Source organism: Aythya marila (assembly GCF_965140915.1).
Source record: "Aythya marila genome assembly, chromosome: 4".
NCBI classification, from domain to species: Eukaryota; Metazoa; Chordata; class Aves; order Anseriformes; family Anatidae; genus Aythya; species Aythya marila.
In genome coordinates, this window is record NC_139045.1 from 16,207,303 (window position 1) to 16,226,189 (window position 18,887).

General features: G+C 46.4%; 2 protein-coding genes across 3 annotated transcripts in view; one reads left to right on the top strand and one right to left on the bottom strand.

The window, feature by feature from the left end:
- Positions 1-13,564, bottom strand: part of WRN (WRN RecQ like helicase) — a 40,794-nt gene extending 27,230 nt beyond the window's left edge. The window contains exons 1-11 of one of the 2 annotated variants that reach the window (XM_082759436.1): positions 13,191-13,352; positions 12,971-13,077; positions 12,310-12,455; positions 9,964-10,112; positions 7,638-7,787; positions 5,585-5,657; positions 3,589-3,697; positions 2,594-3,011; positions 1,833-1,913; positions 908-1,055; positions 50-125 (exon numbers count right to left, since the gene is read on the bottom strand). In XM_082759436.1, the coding sequence (XP_082615562.1) occupies positions 50-125; positions 908-1,055; positions 1,833-1,913; positions 2,594-3,011; positions 3,589-3,697; positions 5,585-5,657; positions 7,638-7,787; positions 9,964-10,112; positions 12,310-12,455; positions 12,971-13,077; positions 13,191-13,271 (1,538 nt within the window). In that variant the 5' untranslated portion in view covers positions 13,272-13,352. Of the gene's footprint in view, positions 1-49; positions 126-907; positions 1,056-1,832; positions 1,914-2,593; positions 3,012-3,588; positions 3,698-5,584; positions 5,658-7,637; positions 7,788-9,963; positions 10,113-12,309; positions 12,456-12,847; positions 13,353-13,500 lie in introns of those variants that run through there. The other variant, XM_082759435.1, reaches the window with a different exon arrangement.
- A 1,178-nt stretch (positions 13,565-14,742) lies between these two features.
- On the top strand, positions 14,743-17,248 carry PURG (purine rich element binding protein G; the record flags this gene model as incomplete). Its single annotated transcript, XM_082759671.1, has 1 exon — positions 14,743-17,248. The coding sequence occupies one exon, from the start codon at positions 14,743-14,745 to the stop codon at positions 15,766-15,768; it is 1,026 nt and encodes a 341-aa protein (XP_082615797.1). The 3' UTR covers positions 15,769-17,248.
- Positions 17,249-18,887: the final 1,639 nt, after the last annotated feature.

Sequence of the window (18,887 nt, forward strand, 5' to 3'; positions counted from 1 at the left end):
TATTCTGAATTGAAAGAGAGGAAAGAAAGCAAATTGAAAACATACTTACGGTTTAAAAGAAGAATGCCCAAAATAAGTCTTCAGACATGTGACCTGGATTTCACTAGGTACGGGCAGCAACGGATCTTTAGTGAGAGAAACAAAGACTTGTATGTGATCGTCTTTTAAAGAGACAAAACTTTATCTTGACAGACAGTCACAGTTAGTGAGCCCAGGGCCTAAGATTTGGAAAATTCCAGTAGAAAGAGATAGCAAGTTTGAAGATATTTACAGGCTAAAATAGAGGATTGAAAGAGAAACAGACAGATTGCTCAGAGACCCGGCATGAAGGAGAGCATACGGCTTTATTAATGAGATAATAAAGCAATAGACACTGTAAGGCATAGCTACATTACTCGGAATGTGTTCCGAAGATGTAACAGAGATGTTTTATTAGGCATCCCTTTTAAGGCCTCACTGAAGTCATGCTATTTAATACCTGATGCTGCAATTTGCTAACAAAGTCATGGTCTGAAGATGTCAGATGGGGAAGAACCTAATCTTACAGCAAACAGAGAAGAAACATGCTCAAAATGTCCATTGGAATTTATGGTTAATATTCAGCAGTAGAAGGCATTACTCTTCCACCTCATATTTGTTTGCTGGGCAGGCACACATCCCCTGTAACAGTCTGTCAGGCAATTGTTTAGAGAGATGAAGAGACAGCCTACAGATCACGGCACAAATCTATGCTTCGACAAGGATGCCTTTAAGTTTTCATCTTGAAACATCATCAAGTATTCCTTTAATAATCCAGGTCAGCTTTTACTTTCTGTTTCAAGAAATCAAGCACAAAATATTACACACCTGACTCTAGTGATTTTTTTTCTTTCCTCCCTTCAATCCCGCACCGTGATTTAAAACATACCCCAACATTCCTCCTCCTCTTCTTCAATGCCTTCATCTTCATCTCCATCTGGTGCAACATTCAATTCTGGGTCATCTGGAGTTTTCCTGGCTCTGCTGGATTCATTTTCAGTCAAAATCCCTTTAGATTTGTCTACATCTTCTAAAGACTGAGAGTTCGGAAGAATAAGTTAATTCAGTACACAAAAGGGAAGACACAACGCGTGCCTGAGGTAATAAGACATTGGGGCACATGAACTGTAATCTAATTACAGCACAGAAGATGGACATGCAGCACAGACCCATCTAAAAGAGACTCAGTCCTTCCCTACAAGGAAATTCATGATTTTTGTCCCCAAATCTTTGAATCTTGCTTCTTACTTAGCATGTGTGTTAAGTTCATGAACACCTGTGACTGCTCTAATGAAATTCATCAATTCACTTGAAATACATGAACTCTTTGGGATGCGGACAAGAAACAGTGGAAAGAGACAAAATACCTAAATCACCATCTTAGAAAAAAACAACAACATTACACAAGTAAAACACTTAAGAGGCCTGCAAAACATACAGAGATGAAGCAGCCTGTCTGACTACCCAGATTAGCAGTATCTATAGAGAACAAACCACTCTCTCAGATCACTCTCTTAGACGAGGGTTTGAACACAACAGCAAAACAGGTGATGAATGATGATCTACAAAGGTGTGGGAAACAGTTGGGTCAAATTGAAGCTGGTACAGCAAAGCTGTAGCAGGATATATGGGATACTGAGATCCTACACTGGTAAACTGAATTCTTCAGGTTTCCACACATTCTTCTGCCCAAATTTTTTGAGCAGTATCTATTTGCTTCATTCCCTCACCACACTGATGTTATGTTCCACCATGACCTGACACAGTATCATCATTACAAAAGAAAGGAAAATCCAAAACGCTGAGGCACTCACCTTAAGCATCTCCATTTCCAGTTCTTCATCGCTTTCAATGACACAGGAAATATTATGTTTGTTATCTGTAGCACATTCCTCCTAAGAAGAAAACACGTGTATTATTTTTTTTCCCTATCAGTGAAGTTATTGCTATTTATACCTACATCTTCTCAACCTTCTGTACACACTACAAGCTTCCTCTGTATGCTGTTACTTCTTACTAACAAAATAAATAAGCTTGATCTTTAGCTGTGAAGCCCAGTCTATATAAAGCACGTCTGGAAAAAAAGTGTTAGAACACTACAAGGCCCCGTAGTTAGAGACAACAGCAACAGAAGTATCACCAGATGTGGGGAACACTTGGAACATAAAGAAATTATAATCAGATTAAGAGGCATCGATCCACATTAAGCAGTCACTAGAAAGACTGCCATTCAGAGAGCCCTTAAAGATCTGCTTTTTATTTATGACCAAGGTGGGGATGTTGAAGTGCAGAATCTGTCCCCACTCAGCAGGAACTTCATATCATATTTTACTGGCACCAGCAAGAGGAAAGCTAATCAGAACATCTAGAGTTCCTGCATTCAGCACTAATCCTCCCAACTGCATGCCTAAAGGGGAGCTCGGTGCTTGACTACCTCCACAAACATTTTCTTTCCACTAGCCCACTTTAATCTTCTCTCATCTCAGCAAGAACTTTTAAAAGTCTTGTGGGAAAGGAAGAGTGAGATCACTTCCTCTGGTGAGTGTCCATGATTAACAAGGTCCTCTCTCATTACCTCAGGCATGGCTTTGCTGAGATACTCTTCTGCAGCCTGATGTTCCAACATCTGAAGTTCTTGCTCAGTAATGTCCAGCGACATGAAGTCATTTCTGTCTGCTCTGTCCATAGAGCCAGCTGCTTCCTCCCCGTCTCCCACAGCAGCATTACCTCTCTCTGCTTCTCCTTCATCAATATCTCCCTCCCAGAGGCCAGCTAGCGTAGCATCAGAGCAGATGTTGATGTCACCTTCAAGTTTTTTAGCAAGTTCACGCATTTCAACTTTTTGTGCTTCAACGTTTGCTGATTCCACTTCAAGTTTTGTTGGAGCTTCACCACAGTTCCTCTCCAGTACAGAAGGGGAACATGAAGCAGCAAGCAGAGTGCTTCGTAAGGCTTTTATGTTCTCTGAAATGTCAGCTAGTATTTCCGCAGCCCTGGAAGTTAAAACAAGAAAATTAAACCAAAATTGTAAAGATAATGGTAAACGGTAAGAGGTAAAATACATGCTAGCCACCAAATAAAACTGAAGATTCCAAAGTATTGTTTCTCCAGGTAAATTATGTCCAAAATTTCACTTACAAAAGCTCATCGTACAACTGCAACTGGTATCCAACTTTCAGAGGAAAGATCCAATTTCTTTACACAGAAGAAAGCCTACAAAATTCTCTACGCACAGTGTTTGTAGTATCGCTATGCAGTAAGGCTTCAGACTTATAATTAGTCATGTGAGAGGCTGTAGTTTCTATTAAAAATGTCTTGCTGTGCATTTCAGCAAGAAAATAAACATATTAGCAAAGTTCAATGTCAAATCTATTGCAATAAACATCAGGGAGCATCTGTGCTCTGCTGTGTCTATATGTAAAGGCAAATGTTCCCACCAAGTGAACTGTGCTTTGCATTCTTTTCTTGAAAAAGGATGCAAAGGTAACAGCTACAGCTGCCAACACATTTTGTTGTACTGAACATCAGCATACAAGCCCAAAACAGCTGTCGGGGTGACAGAATCCTGACCTCTGCAAGCTTCCAGGTTGTCCAGATGAGTCAGGGATCCGAGAAGCCAGGTACACCATCTCTTCAGCTAGTGAGTCCAGGTGCTCCTTCACGTCATCTGACACGTTACCTACAGGAAGCACCAGCACAGTTACTCCACAGTCACTCAGATTTAACAGCTACACACACAGGTACTCAAACAAACTCATCTGTACTTCCACAAGCTAACAAGACAGTTGTTTCCTGTGCTTAAAAGTGTAGTATAGTGAGGCATGTCAAAGCTTCCACGTCCTTCAGCAGCACACCCCTTCCAGCAGCCTGCTACACATGCTGATGCGAAGAGGACACAGAACAGGACTGGTATAAATTGATCACTGTTCAGGCTCCATCCCACTCGGCTGCTGCTTTCTGGAAGCTGGAGGGCACGCTGGGGAAGAATCAGTCTGTCTGAACTTTCTTCCACGACTTTGTCTAGCTGCTTCCTGCATCTGCTTGCACTCTTCACTTTTGCAACTTCCACAGCACGGCGTATGCATGTGAGATACACTCCTCACGCCTGAGCTGCACTTTCACCTGAAACCTCTTGGCTGTTGGAGTTGTAAGGAACTGTAACTCAGCATACCACATCCATCAGCCACAGATCACTCACTGTGGTGAGTTTTTGGTTGGTTGGTTGAAGATCTTCAGTCTCCTCTCTCCACCCCCAGCCAAACCCTGGATGCACAGACATATTCTGCTTACTGCCTGCCAGCGTTCACAGAAATGCACAGGGCTACTAGGTGTGTTTTTAAGACACAGTTCAAATTATTCAATATGCATCTTTTGCACAGCTGGAAACTACTGTCCTACTGACAGAAATTTAATAATTGGACTGCATGGACAACCCTCATGACTGCTACCATAAAGTAACCGTCTAGCTTTTAACAGCTTCTCAAATGAAGAAACTCGACTTTTTTGCACAGACTTTAACTCAGTACCACCCCTCTAGTCATGGGCCACTATTTTTCACACACACACTGCACAAGTCTCCCCTTTTCTCCCAACTAGGCCTTCAATATCAGGCAGCTGGGAGCAGCTCAGTCACATTGTGTCAGAGACCATTACTCACATAAATCGGCAGAGACTCACAAATAAATTTGTTCGGTGTTCTTGTTGTTCACCTGTGGGCTTTTGTTCGCTTTTGTTTTCACAAAAGCGATGCATCTGTGTTGAACAGATAGCTATTTCCTTTGCATGAGCATTTTAGGACTTGCAATATCAGTAACAAAAGAATCCAGATGTTTAGTATAACATCACTCCTGGGCCCTTTTCTCATGGAAAAGTTTTTCCCATAGGTTTCAGATATCAGTCCCACTAAAGCAGCTAACACTGACATGCTGACTAAACTGAAGCCAAAAATTGCACCTCGTAAAAGGAACAGTACTGCTGTCTTTGAGAGACAAGAACTCAGACAGTACAATAAGGAGACAATTTTTTCCCTTTTTATGCCATAAACTATATGCAATATTCAGTCTTCCTTATGAATCACATAACTGAAGGAAAACCAAGATTTTAGAATCACTTTTCTGATCAAGTAAATAGAGCTGAGTTGTTCTGAAAAAAAAAAAAAAAAAAAAAAAAAAAAAGGGCCCTATTTATATACATCAAGAAAAGTGTTACTTAATAACACGTATTTATTTTGTGGTCTTTTTTCTTCTTAAATTAGATTTTCCTCCGTGGGTCAGCAGAATTGACAGCAACTCACTGAAGTGTTTCCAAAACCAAACTGGAATGACAGCAGGAATTCTTAGCATCTCCTCACGCTGCAGAAACAAATGACATACCCAGGCTGCACTCCCACGTCAGCGTGGAATAGTATGAGTATGGTAACACAGGTCACCGAAGAACCTTTACAATCTGCACTCTCTGGAAGCTGTCTCTAACCTCCAAGAAGCCAGAAAATTGTGACACTAAAATACTATGAAAAAAAGCCATTGGGAAATGGAATACATTCTTTATGCTGAAACATGTAATTTACCTCTTCTTTCTCCAAATAATTTCCTGTCGTTGCTATTCATATTTTTCAGTTTTTGATAAATGATGAAGCCAGCCTGCAAAGGAAAGGGAAAAAGATTAATACTTAGTACTCCACAGAGAAACCGCATTTTAAACCACGTTTTATCTAAACAAAATTGCCAGGAACTGGTTGGCAAGCCATGGCATTAATTCATTGCAAGCATTGTAAATTCTGAGTTCTCAGGCCATGTCATACAACAGTCAATGGTCTCCCTTACTGCCTTGTTAATCACAACCACATTACAGCTTACAGAATGTTTCACAAAAGGCAGAGTCCTGACTTTGGTCTGCATCAGAGTGGACACTTGTGACTAGATCCCAGTGTAGTTATCCTATAAAGTTAGCTGCAGATAGAGAGCTCTAAGTACATCGTTCCCAGTCTCACCATCTGCTCCACCTCATTCAGATTTTATGTAATGCTCCAAGAGAATAGTTATGAATCCACTAAGATTCTGCATGCTTTATATTTCCCTTGATGTGAATAAGTTCTAGCAGAAGAATGCAGCCTAAAGCCAGCAATGAGCTAATTAGGCTACACGTGTTAATCAAGGCATCTCAAAGAAGAAAGAAACAAGTTACTCCCTCGTGTTTCCCTGTGATGCTCCAAAAGGCAGGCCAGGTGAAGGCAGCACAGCAAGGAAGAGGTTTTGCCTAGAAAACGCTGGTTACAGCTGCCGCACCAGGCAGCTCTGAGGACCAAAAATAGAGCCCCTTTTTGGGTTCTGCACCTCCACAGGAGCTAAACACTCCACAGCTTAATAACTAACTAGAAAACTTAATTATTAACTAGAAAATATGCAATGTTTCTAAATCAGAAAACAGGGAGTGCTGTCCTGCTTCCCTTCCTCTATCCGACCTAGTCACAGAACTACAATCCTGAGGGGTGAAGAGATTAAGTGCAACATTCAAGCAGCACCAAAAAGAAGAATTTTCTCCCAGGAAGCAGGTAGCACCCAGTTGCACATGGCTAAGCCAGAATCCAGAACCAAGGGAAAAGCTCTCTCCTTTCAAAATGGTGAAAAAAAACAAAAACAGACTTCTCCAGAGCTACAATAATTGATATACAGCAGAACCAAGTTGCATTAGCCACTAGAGAAGATTACACTTCTTCAGAGCTGCTCATTAACTTTAACTCGTGTATCATATTCTGCAGGAGCTGAGAAAACTGGATTTTGCTCAATAAGCAGCTCAGCAAAGATGACTAAAAAGCCCCCAACAACAACAACAACAAAAAAATCAGTTGGAAACACTACCAAGCTACAGCAAATACCTGCAAACAAGGGAACCCAGGAAAAATTACCAACAGTTCACTTCTATAAGTGGTTATTGCACATAGGAATTATGCATCAGCTGTGCCACACGTGGGACAGTAACTCTGAAAGACTTCACACAGATAAAGATAAAATCAACGTGATTGCATGATTGCTCCATCAAAATTCACTTTCCTCAGGTGACAGCTTGAAGCCAGTCCAAATGGATAGAGATTCCTCTGGCATACTTCTCAATGCCCATAGTACTCGGCACGCTGAAAGCACAGCAGAGCTTCCAGAACTGCTTCAGCAGCAGGCTTCAACGAAAAGGCAGATTTTGCAACATCATTAAAAAAAAAAAAAAAAAAAAAGTGAAGACCTCACAGGAGGTTCAAGGATGCTGTGAAATTTTGTTTCTTTTTCCTGTCTACATTCAGTTTTCTGCATGAAACATCCAATGCAGCATGCTCTTCGAGTGACCTCAGTTGCCTGTCTCAATGCTGAGTCAGGCCCAAGCAGCACCACCTTCAGCAGAAATAGATGGCATGACAGTGCCATCTGTCATGAACGCTGCAGCTCAAAAAGCAATTTAATACAGACAAGGAATAGGAGAGTAAACAGCATGGCAGTATTTCCACCTCGAAACACCCCATATCCACACTGGACCATGAAGTCTTCCAATGCTGACCAAGTTCTGTCGCAGAAAGGTGCTAAAACCAAACAGCACATTAGAAGAGGTATTTATAGATCTTTTCTTGTACGTACGTATGCATCTGTGGCTGCATACAGTTTCTGCTCCTCATTGAGTGGAAACTTTTCCCAGTTGCTGCAGCGGACAGTCTTATCTTTCAGAAGCTGCTTCCCAAAAAGGTGTTTTACCAGCCCATTTAGGCTCCATAACTCCTTACACTTCAGCTGGAAAAAAATAAATAAAATAAACTCGTTTAAAGGAGAAAGCAACTGCACTTGTCAAAATGCATTTGCAGAAACAGCAAAGCGTACTTAATACTTCATTAGAAGCAGAGATCTGGATTAGGCAGAATAAACTATCTTCCTCAAAGCACTGATTGTTCTTCAGGCCTAATTCTGCTGTCATCATATTAAAAGATAATTTGGCCATTAGAAACACCTATTTTCCTCCCCTAAACCTGTACTGCTGTAGGACATCCCTACATTGTCAAGCTGGGAAGGCATTAGGGCTGGGTGAGTCCACGCACTGTGAGGCAGTGCTGTCACACTATGGAGAAAAAGAAAAAAAAAAAGAGAAACTTGTACAACGGTCACCAGGCTGAGACAAGAGCCAGAGACTTAGTTGTCAGCCCCGCTCTCCCCCAGGATTTTGGCAACAATATTTTGCTATTGAAAATAATAGTGATCAGGATATATTTAATGGAAACGTGGGAGTATCAGGGGCAGCTTGTAACTGTTCTGTCGTCTTTTGCAAGCCTGAGAAACCAAGTGCGAGCCAAAGAGCAGTGATATGCCACGCTAGCCATTATTCACTGCACTGTGAAGCAGTTCCTGGAAGACTCCAGAAACCAGCCTGCCACGCTGCTGTCTCCAATTGCTTCCATAATGTTAGCTGTCAGTCACAGCTGCTACATCCCATTGCCTCACCGGGCTCTGGGAGCTCGGGAAGCTTTCCTTCTGACTCCAAGGAGCCAGGGCTTGCAGGCACAGCCTCGTGCTATGCTAACTGAGAGTCCTTGCACACAGCCTGCAGAGCCTAGCAGTGCCTGCAGCAGCGTGGCATTATCAGTTCATCCCCTTCAATCAGGTATCAAAAGCCTACCCAGTGCTGATTTTAGGTGCTCCCTCCTCTCCCCCTTGCACTGTGCCATTACATAAGCTGCTATTCTTTGTTCTCTCAGGCTTCATTTTCAAATTTATTTTTGGACTGTTTTCTCTTCAGCAAAAGACTTTAAAGCTGCTATTAAAGATCACATCACTTATCTTCATAACAAAATATCCTACGGCTGGGTGCTGGGGGTGGGGAATAAGGTGTGGGGATGAATTCTGGAAACTCAAAATCTGAAAAGGAACAGCTCCTTTTATCACTTGAGCAAAACAATTTACTCTGCGTAGCTTCCAGCCCACAAGGAGCTAAAGCTCAAGGCAACGCAGCCCTGAATGCTGAAGGTACATCACACGCCCCTCTCTTCCACCACGATTTGAATACACAGCATCAGAGAAAGGTAGTGGAAGGACTATTCCTTGACATAAATCTGTGCTCCACCAGGAAACTGTGACTGTGGCTGCTATCCTACTGTGCAAAAAAATACACAGAAGCAAATAGAAGGGCATGGAGAGGCAGACCACAGGCAAAGGAAAACACTGTAGATAGAAAAAAGACAAAAAAAACTTTGAGGGCTATGAAAGTAAGAAGAGTAGCAGGATGATTTGGGTGGTAATGAACTTTTCATCCTCTTCCCCAACACGAGTGCAGATTTACCTGCATCAGGTGGTACCTAAGCAGCACCTAGCTACAGCATGATGCGAGATATGCCAGGCACAACGCTACTTCTGAACAGGGGGTTGTCAGACAGCAGAAGCTGGTCCCAGGTTAGCAGAGGTAGCACCAGCTTCTGAGGCACAGAAAGGAAAATACTTCTGGAGCTCCGCCTCCAGATGGAGGACTTCATGGAAGACCTGGCTTCCTTCCAGAAGCCTCCTCCCAAACAGGCATCAGACCTTCATGGTACTCTCGGGGTTCAGCCTCTGCTAGAACATGTATGCCATCGCTAACACACCCCCAGTTTGACACAGCCTGCTGATCTCTGTCACTAAGAAGTAAGAAAAACGCACCCGCAGCTGGATCTAATGAGCTGTGCCTCTGAAATGCAAACAGCGAACAGACCTGGGAGAGGAAAAATACTAAGAACATTCTGGCTTACTGAAATACAATACTTAAATCTGCAGGCTGAGTTCTCTGGAAACGTGATTTATTTATTTTTTTAAAGCTGCATCACCTCTCCGCATTACTCTACAGAACAGGCTTGTATCAGAATTTAACTCCTGCGAAGACAAGGAAATCTCTCATACAGCACATTAACAAGATTCCCTCCCACAACAAAAAGGTTTTAAGCTTTACTTTCTCATTAGCAACGTCAGCCAGCTCCACAAAGCTCTTCAGCTTGATTTCAAAGTCACTCATCAGCTTCCATTGATCTCCCTCAATTCCTACGCCAACCTTTTTAATTGTTTCATCTTCAAGCAGTCTTTTGAGTCCCTTGGGAAAACCTAAAATAGATTAAGCCCAAACATGAGAAACTAGATACTGGAAGATGCCAGATAGTCTAACGGAAATGACAAAATCTAGCACAGAGGCCACCTGCAGAAACCTGTGCTTTTGGAGGAAAAGCTCAAAAACTTGCTAGGCAAATTCATTCTGTATCTGAAAACAAATTAGAGGAAAAAAAAAAAAAAAAAAAAAAGAGACAACCTTATTCCACTCGTCTTACTGATCCTAAAACCACATAACAAAAAGGCAACTCCTTTAGCAGAGGAAAAAAATATTTCAATCCTTAGAACTGGATGCTTTTCACACCAAATGCAGTGCTATCTTACTGTTTTCCACAGGATTTTATTTCCTAGCACTTGGAAAATAGAATTAACCAACCACATCCTCCACCAAGCCCAGACAGGTCAGTCTTGTAAGTGAAAGAAGTTACTTAGCATCTGTGTGCATGCTTACTTATTATATTTTGATTCAGCCCAAGCTGACTGCACAGCAACGCTGGATAAAAGGGTATTTTCAACTTCACAGGCTCAAGTAAGGCACATAGCTCTACTACCTGGTCTGCTACAGGAGCAAACACACAGAGATGCTTCACCTCAAAAAAACATGGGGAGATTCGCCTGAAGAGGAGAAAAATCCAGCTGACCTGAACACAGGCACACCAGATATGCAGCTGACTTACTGAAGGAGGGATTTCCCCTACCTAAAAATATCAGGAAGACCTTGAAAAGGTGGCAACTTCCCAGTAGATGACTTTTGCTCTATTTCCTCCACCTCATTTCTAGAAAAAAAATACTGTATAAACCTAAGTGGTCTAGGTCTAGACTATCCAGAGGCTACAACGTGAGAAGTAGGACATGTTCCATGGAAGGAAAAAGGGTAAAAAATGGAGAGTTATCAAGAACCTTCATGATCAAAACATATTGAAACTTCATCCTTTACGGGATGTGTTTATACACAGTCCAGCAACTCTTCATTCTCGTTTTCCCGCAGGAGAAAGTTTGTTTCTTTTTAAACAAAAACAAAAACAACAGAATAAGCCTTGTCCAACTCAATGATTCTGCAGTCTTCTTTTTTTTTAAAAAAAAAAAGTCAAATATTCAGAATAAGCAAAAATTGGCTGTGGTTCTTGGCAGAGTGCTGACATCTTACCCAGTTCAAAGTGCATCTCCCTTTGGCATGAACAAAAGCTTTAGAAAACAATTCAGGCAGAAACACCATCTTCTGCTGTTAGGCTCATAGTTAGCAGTAGCACCTATACAACCATGCCTGGGATTGACATCCAAACACACAGCTTCACCCTAAAACCAAAAGTGTTTCAGCTCCTCCTCACGTCTCTTCTTTCCCTGGCTTCTTTTTCTTAAATCTTACCTTTGTGAGGTTGAAAATATCTGCCTCATGGATTGAATAGCCTCTGGCAATTAAATTTTCCACCTCATTTGCTATAAATGACAAAGGACTGAACACCAACATTTAAATTATCCCTATTACACCTCAGCATGCACACCCCAGGGAAATCAGAGGCATCTCACAGGCATAGTTTCAACCCAGCATTCAAACCAAAGGTTATAAAATTGCAACCTGCTTCCCCCTCCCCCCCCCCCTCTTATTTTTCTTATTTGGAAGCTTTTATTCACATCCACAATGAATTCAGATGCTGTTGAACATGCATCCCCCTCTCCGCACAGCTGCATCACACATGTATTCAGTATTCTTCCTGAAAACTAAATGCACAAAATTAGGAAAGAAAGTGTGATGGCCATCGTTTTTGAGGGATTTTGTTACTCGAGTCAAATCAAGAAGAGACACAGCCAGCTAAATTTAGGTTTGGTGTTTATTTTGGCAGCAAAAAGAAGAAAGCTCATTATCTGAGCAGTTTTCAAAACAGTATTAAGACTTTTTCCCAGAACAAAAAATAATAATAATCCTTAGGTAAAATTCTCTTACTCTGTTCAGAAGCCACAGGGCCACATGCTAGAACACCGCCCGAACCTTGGCCTAAGGACCCCTTAATACCTGAGGAGTGCTCAGTGAATAAAATAAACCCCTGTATTGTAAGCATCACAGGGAAGAAGATGGATGGATTTTTTTTCCAACTGTCAGAGTGAAATAGGCTGCAGCTCAAGGCTAAAGTTCAGACCAAATCACAAGAAACAGAAGAGAGGTCATGCCCTGGCAGGAGTAGAGGAAGTACAGTACCTGACATGGAAGAGATGTGGAACAAGTAGCATTTTTCCTCTGTTACACACAGCTGTATGACAGCTATTTTTGCCATCTTTCCTTTGGTGTATGACGGTGGCCATTCAATATCAAATCCAACAGCAGCCCCACATGATAAAGTTTGCCTGAAAAGACACCAACATTCCTCACGTTTAACTGCTCTCCTACCAGCACTTGGAATATCAGGATTGAGTCACCTCACATAAGGACAATTAAGGGAATCACAGCCAGCACATTTTTTTCTTTTCACATGCATAAGGCACAAAAACCATTTTAATATTGAGGGTTGAAATTCCTGCTGCTTTCTTTCTGGTGCTATGCTGCAAGTTCCGTACAGAGCTCTTCCCCCCCCAAGTAACATGAGCGATGCTAAATAAGAATAGGGCAGAAATATATTTATTTGCATGATAAAATACTACTTCCTCCCCCCCAAAATTTACACTCCCAATTATGAATTAACTTAATTCACTCGTTTTATTACAGCTTTGTGCTCGCAGCTGATAAGGAGGACGCGTACAACAGGCCGGCTGTTTTATCAGGCCGCAGCACGCACCCAGCAAGGAGCAGCGGGCAGAGGAGCACAGCTCCCTTCCCAGCGAGGAAAGGGGCACCCCAAGGAAACAGGGGGACGAGCTGGCACCTGATATCCTCCGAGAGCAGGGAGCAGTCGCTGGCCTCGTGGCTGTACACGATGGAGCCGCAGAACTCCAGGAAGGGCAGCCCGTCCTCCAGGAGGCTCCTGTGCTGCTGCACGACAGAATTGCACAGGGTTTTTGGCAGAGGCGCTGTGAGGGCGCTGCGTGCCCGTGCTGCGGGGTTTTGCTGCCCCCCGCCCCGGCTGCTCGCCCCGCACCGCCTACCTCCGCGCCGCCCGCCTGGCTGCTGGGCGCACGCATCCACTGCGGGTACTTCTCCCGCCCGGCGGCGCCCCGCGGCTCCATGGCGCTCACTCCTCCCGCATTTCACTTTAAAAAAAAAAAAAAAAAAGGACAAAAAAAAGGACAAAAACCCCTCACGGCCCGAACCAGCGCGCAGCGAACACCCCTCACCCTCAGCCCCACCACCCGCCACTGCCGGCTCACCCAGTGACGTCACGCCGCGGCGCGCGCCTCACACATCACGAACCCCCCATCCCCGCGTCCCCCCTCCCTCGGCCCATTCGGGGGTTACCCGAGGTGACGCGCATGCGCGGCGCGGCGGCGGGCGCGGGGCGCTGTGGGTAATGTAGTCCCGGGGGCCGGCCGGGCGGGCCGGCGGCGCCCACCGCTGTGTCTCCGCCGCCGTTCGCCGCTCGCCGCCCGCCGCCGGGCGGGGCCGTGTCGGGGCGGGGCGGGGCCGCGGGGGTGCGGCAGCCCCGGGCTCGGCGCGGCGGGGGGGGCGGCGGGGCCGCCGGGTGAAGGGCAGCGCCGGCGATGGGCGCTATGGGGTGAGTGGGGGGGGGGGCGCTGGGGGCACTGGGGGGGAGGAATGGGGTAATGGGGGGGGTACTGGGAGCACTGGGGGGGGTACTGGGGGAACTGGGGGGGAACTGGGGGCGGGGGGGGTCAGGGGACGCTGTGCTGGGGGTACTGGGGGGGGAAATGGGGTGCTGGGGGGCACGGGAAGAGCCGCCCCGGGGGAGATGCGGTGCTGGGGGGCACTGGAGGGGCAGGAGAGGGGGTACTGGGGGTACTGGGGGCAGCCCCGGGGGTACTGGGGGGGGAAATGGGGTGCTGGGGGGGCAGGGGAAGCTTTATTGGGGATGCTGGGGGGGAAATGGGGTGCTGGGGGCACTGGGGGGTCGTGGGAGGCTCTGCTGGGGGCACCGCGGGGGGAAATGTGGGGCCGGGGGGCTGGGGATGGTCTCCTGGGGGGGATTTGGGGTGCTGGGTGCAGAGAGGCTCCGCTGCGAGGCAGTGGGGGGTTAAGGGGGGGAGATGCGGTGCTGGGGGCAGGGGGCCGTGCTGGGGAGCACTGGGGGGGCAGGAGGTGCAGCACCCACGGGGGGGTAGGGAGGGGGTCCACGGGGTGCTGGGGGGGCTCCCGGGGGCACCCACAGAGGGCACGGGCTGGGAGCGGGATGTGGGGTCCATGGGGGGAGGCTGTGCGTGGGCTGGGGGTCCACAGGGCAGCGGGGTGGGGGCTCCCCCATGGGTGCCCGTCAGCACCAAGGTGGAGAGGTCACGGGAGGTGCCGGGAGGCCGACCCGGGGCGCTGGGTGCCGCTGGGGGGGGACACGCAGCCTGGTGGGGACGGGGCTCCGGGGGGATGCCGACACCGGGCACGGGGCTGAGCAGGGTGGGGGTGCCGGGAGGGAGGCTTGGTAGGGGGAGCAGCGGTGAGCGGAGCGGCGGCGAGGAGCGTAGCAGGCCCCTGGTGCTGCTGTTGTCATCCGTGTGTCTGTTGTGTGTTATTTCCAGCTGATTGGGAAAGATGGAAAGAGGGAGAGGAGGAGGAGGAGGCGGCGGCGGCGGCGGAGGAGGAAGGAACCTGGGGGGCTCCGGCTTGCACAGGAGCGTGTACTCCCAGTCCCAGCAGCAGTACCATTACCCGGCCCCCTCGCAGGGGGGCTGCATGGAGATCCAGGAGCTGGCCTCCAAGAGGGTGGACATCCAGAAGAAGCGGTTTTACCTGGACGTGAAGCAGAGCTCCCGGGGCCGCTTCCTGAAGATCGCGGAGGTGTGGATAGGGCGAGGCCGGCAGGACAACATCAGGAAAAGCAAGCTGACCCTCTCCCTGTCGGTGGCCGCCGAGCTGAAGGACTGCCTGGGGGACTTCATCGAGCACTACGCCCACCTGGGCCTGAAGGGCGGCCACAGGCACGAGCACAGCAATGGCAAGGAGCAGCACTCGAGGCGGCGCCAGCAGCACCCGCCGCCCTCGCCCCCGGGGTCCGTGGGCTCGGAAGAGCCCCCTCACAGCGTCCTCAAAACGGAGTACATCGAGAGGGACAACAGGAAGTATTACCTCGACCTGAAGGAGAACCAGCGGGGGCGCTTCTTGCGGATTAGGCAAACCATGAGCAGGGGACCGGGCATGATCGGTTATTTCGGCCACGGCCTGGGACAGGAGCAGACTATTGTCCTCCCGGCGCAAGGGATGATTGAGTTCAGGGATGCTTTGGTCCAGCTGATTGAAGAGTACGGCGAGGGGGACATCGACGAGCGCAGGGGCGGGGGCGACGACCCCCCCGAGCTCCCCGAGGGCACCTCGTTCCGGGTGGACAACAAGCGGTTCTACTTTGATGTGGGATCCAACAGGTATGGCATCTTTCTGAAGGTAAGTGAGGTGAGGCCGCCCTACCGTAACACCATCACGGTCCCGTACAAAGCATGGACAAGGTTTGGGGAAAATTTTATCAAGTATGAAGAGGAGATGAGGAGAATTTACAACAGCCATAAAGAAAAGAGGATGGATGTCAGAGGGGACAGTGGTGAAGAGCAAGAGGGTCTCGAATAGAGTGCATTGGACTGGCCGTCTGGCAAAATAAACAAAACAAAAAGCAGAAATTGGCGAGAGGGACTGATCTGTAGTCATTTGAAGTTGCCCCATTGTTTTGTAAAGCCCTTTCCGGTAGCTCGTACTAACTCCAGTACATAATATTGCGGGAGTCTGGTTATCGTGCTAAATTACGCCCAAAACATCTCTGTATTTCTCATGAAAGTAACAACCTCCCGAGTCTGTATGAGTCAGCTTCTTCGAGTGTGGAAGACTATGGAAGTATGCGTATCAGCACAAAAAAAAAAAAAAAAAACGGCATTCTGACCTTTAAATAGTCTAGATAAGGCTTGTATTGCACTTCAGCATGGTGCAAAAAAAAACACAACACCCTCATGCTGAAATGTATCAGTTTCTGCTTATGACAGGTTTTCTGGAACTGAGTTCTGTCCGTACTCAGTCAAAAGGCTGAGCAGCTTAGCTACAGGGCACCTCGTACAAAAACCAACCCCCTTTTAATTGCTCATACATGTATGAGGAGAGGTAGACGTTTGAAAATTGGGACCTGCAGGTTGCTGAGTTTGAAAGGATATGGGTGAAATCTCGATAACCAGTCAGACCTTTATGATGTGCTGGTGGAGAGCGGAAGATTTGTCCATAACCTCATAGTCCTGTGCTAACCGAGTGACCCGAGTATCCCAGGACAGCGAAGCTGTGCTCGAGTGCTAAGCCTTCCAAATTAACGGCAACGAGTAATAACCCACTCTTCATCTACGTGCTCTGCCCACGCGAGGCTGCTGATTTTTTTTTTTTTTTAACGCGTTTCTCAAAATTTCAAGAGCTATTTTTGTATGCGGGGTGTTGTGGGTTCCAGCAGGCGGCTGCGGAGCGGGTTTTCTGAGGCTGGATGGCTGCTGTGATCGAGGTTCCAGGGTTCCCTCCCAAAAGTGAGATTAACACGGTCGGTGTTACACGCACGAGGACGACAGCTGGGCGTTTCTCTCCTCCTGCCGAGAGAAAGGCCTTTGGGGGGTTTGGTGCACCGCTTGATTCCTATAAAAATGCATCTCTGTCATATTGATCTGTAGCGCGTTTTCAAAGCCGTGGTTAAGGCTGCGTCAGGTTTTCTGTCAGTTCGGTTTTGCAGATGTTATTACCGTAAGATAATACCCGTGCCCTCCCGTCACCCGCTTCCCACCCCGTGTCACAGCTGGGTTAATTCGGTGTCTGGCTGCTCACCTTGCAGCACAAAGTCCTACTGGTGGCCCTGTGGCCTGACCCTTGCAGTCCCTGCAAGAGTACTCCTCTGCCTGGAGGGAAAGTGCGCAGAGTTACCACTTTAGCAGGCTTGAAGAAAGACTTTGAAAATTCTTGGTCATTTCTTCAAAACACGTGTAACTTTGGGGGCTTTTTCAGCCCTTGGGTGACCAGTTCCTTCCCTCCTGAAGGCAGTGGGCGTTTGGTTGAGCTCCAGGTCCTTTAAATTGCCCACCTTTAAGGTTTTTTTGAAGAATGCGTCGCTCTGACTAGTCAGATATTTGTAATCATTTGAATTGTTTTTTTTTTTTTGCAGAGTGGCCTAGTGTGCATGTGGGCCAGCTGTTTCCTAACCCAACTATTCTTTTTTTTTTTTTTTTTTTTTTTTTAATTTGTTCAGAAAGGTATTTATCTGCAACCAGACCATTTTCACTCTTCGTCTGGACCCACCTGCACGCTGCATGGCTGCGCTAAATCCAAAAGCTATTGCCTGTTACGACATTAACCATAGCAAGAAAAGCTGGGGAGGTGGGGGTGGGAACTAAGAGGATAATCTGGACTTTACTTTGGGTACTAATGACAGTTGATCTGTTTTAACTTTAAAAAAAAAAAAAAGGAAAAAAAAAAGAAAAAAAAAAAAAAGCTTGCACCAAAGTCACCAAAGAACCTTTAGGAAATGTTACAGTTGTGACAGGAAGTAAGAAAGTTAATTTCACTGTTTTAGGTGATTCCCCCTGTACGTAAACTACATATTGCAGTTACAGCAAGCAAACATTTGGCTTAGTGTCACAGTGACCATCCGTTTCTGCACAGATTGCTCTTTCAGGTACTTTTTCAAGTCTGTAAGGGATTTTCTCATTCCACCACTGGAACTGCTAGTGGACCACGATGAACCAGCTCGAGGCAATGTGGGGTGCTGGTTCATCTTTGCTTTTAGGGTTTTGCTCACAATGTTTTTAACAGGCCCATTAAAAAAAAAAAAAAATACAATAACTTCATGTCCTAGTGTTGGTGTGAAACCAGAATTTAGCAAAAGAGTCACGGATGCGCAAATTAGCTCATCCCTTGCTGCTGCTGCCCGTCACAGTGCCTGGAGTAAGGAGGAACTTGCCACAGGTTGCAGCCACCTGGAGCTATGAATGTACAACCCTTTTACGCTCACCTTCCCGTGCCTGTGTGGCGTTCCTCCCCTACGTGCTTGACATCTTCCAGCCCGCGCCCCCGTTTGCCTCCACGCATCGTGAAAGCTCCTGTGTTGGAATCTGCCTCGGTTAGGTGTGTGTTGTAGATGGTCATACATTCCTTCTGTTCCTTTACTGTTAGTGAGAAGAGTCACAACGGGCAAAGCGATTGAAAAGGCCTGTTTTCTTCACTGTTAAACAAAAAAAAATAATGGCAAGATGCAAAATGGTTTTCCTTATTGCTGCCCACTTGGCACTTTGACAAAAGGGTAACTAAGTGCAGCTGGCTGTGTCTTAGTTAGGCTGGTATCAGCGTGTGTTTAAACAATTCTTTTTTTAAACCTTTTTCCTGTGTTAATTAATTGGCCTTCTGATTGCATTAGTGTATTGTGAATAGCACCCAGGAACTCGGTGCCTGCTGGCTGTGGGGCAGGGCTGGGTCCCATGGGATTCACTAATGCATGTACTCCCCGCGCGGGATGCACCTTAGTATCCGAAACTGGATCGGGATCTCCAAGTTCACAGCCGACTACCAATGGGTAAACCACTAACGTCGGGTTTCCACGGAAATGTATAGCACTGATGCTTGCAGATATTGTCATTGGAGGATAATACAGACTCACTCAAAATGTAGCAATGCAAGATTGTACCGGTCAGATTTGGAAACGGGTTCCTCATTATTTTTGGCAGTGCGCTTTCGAC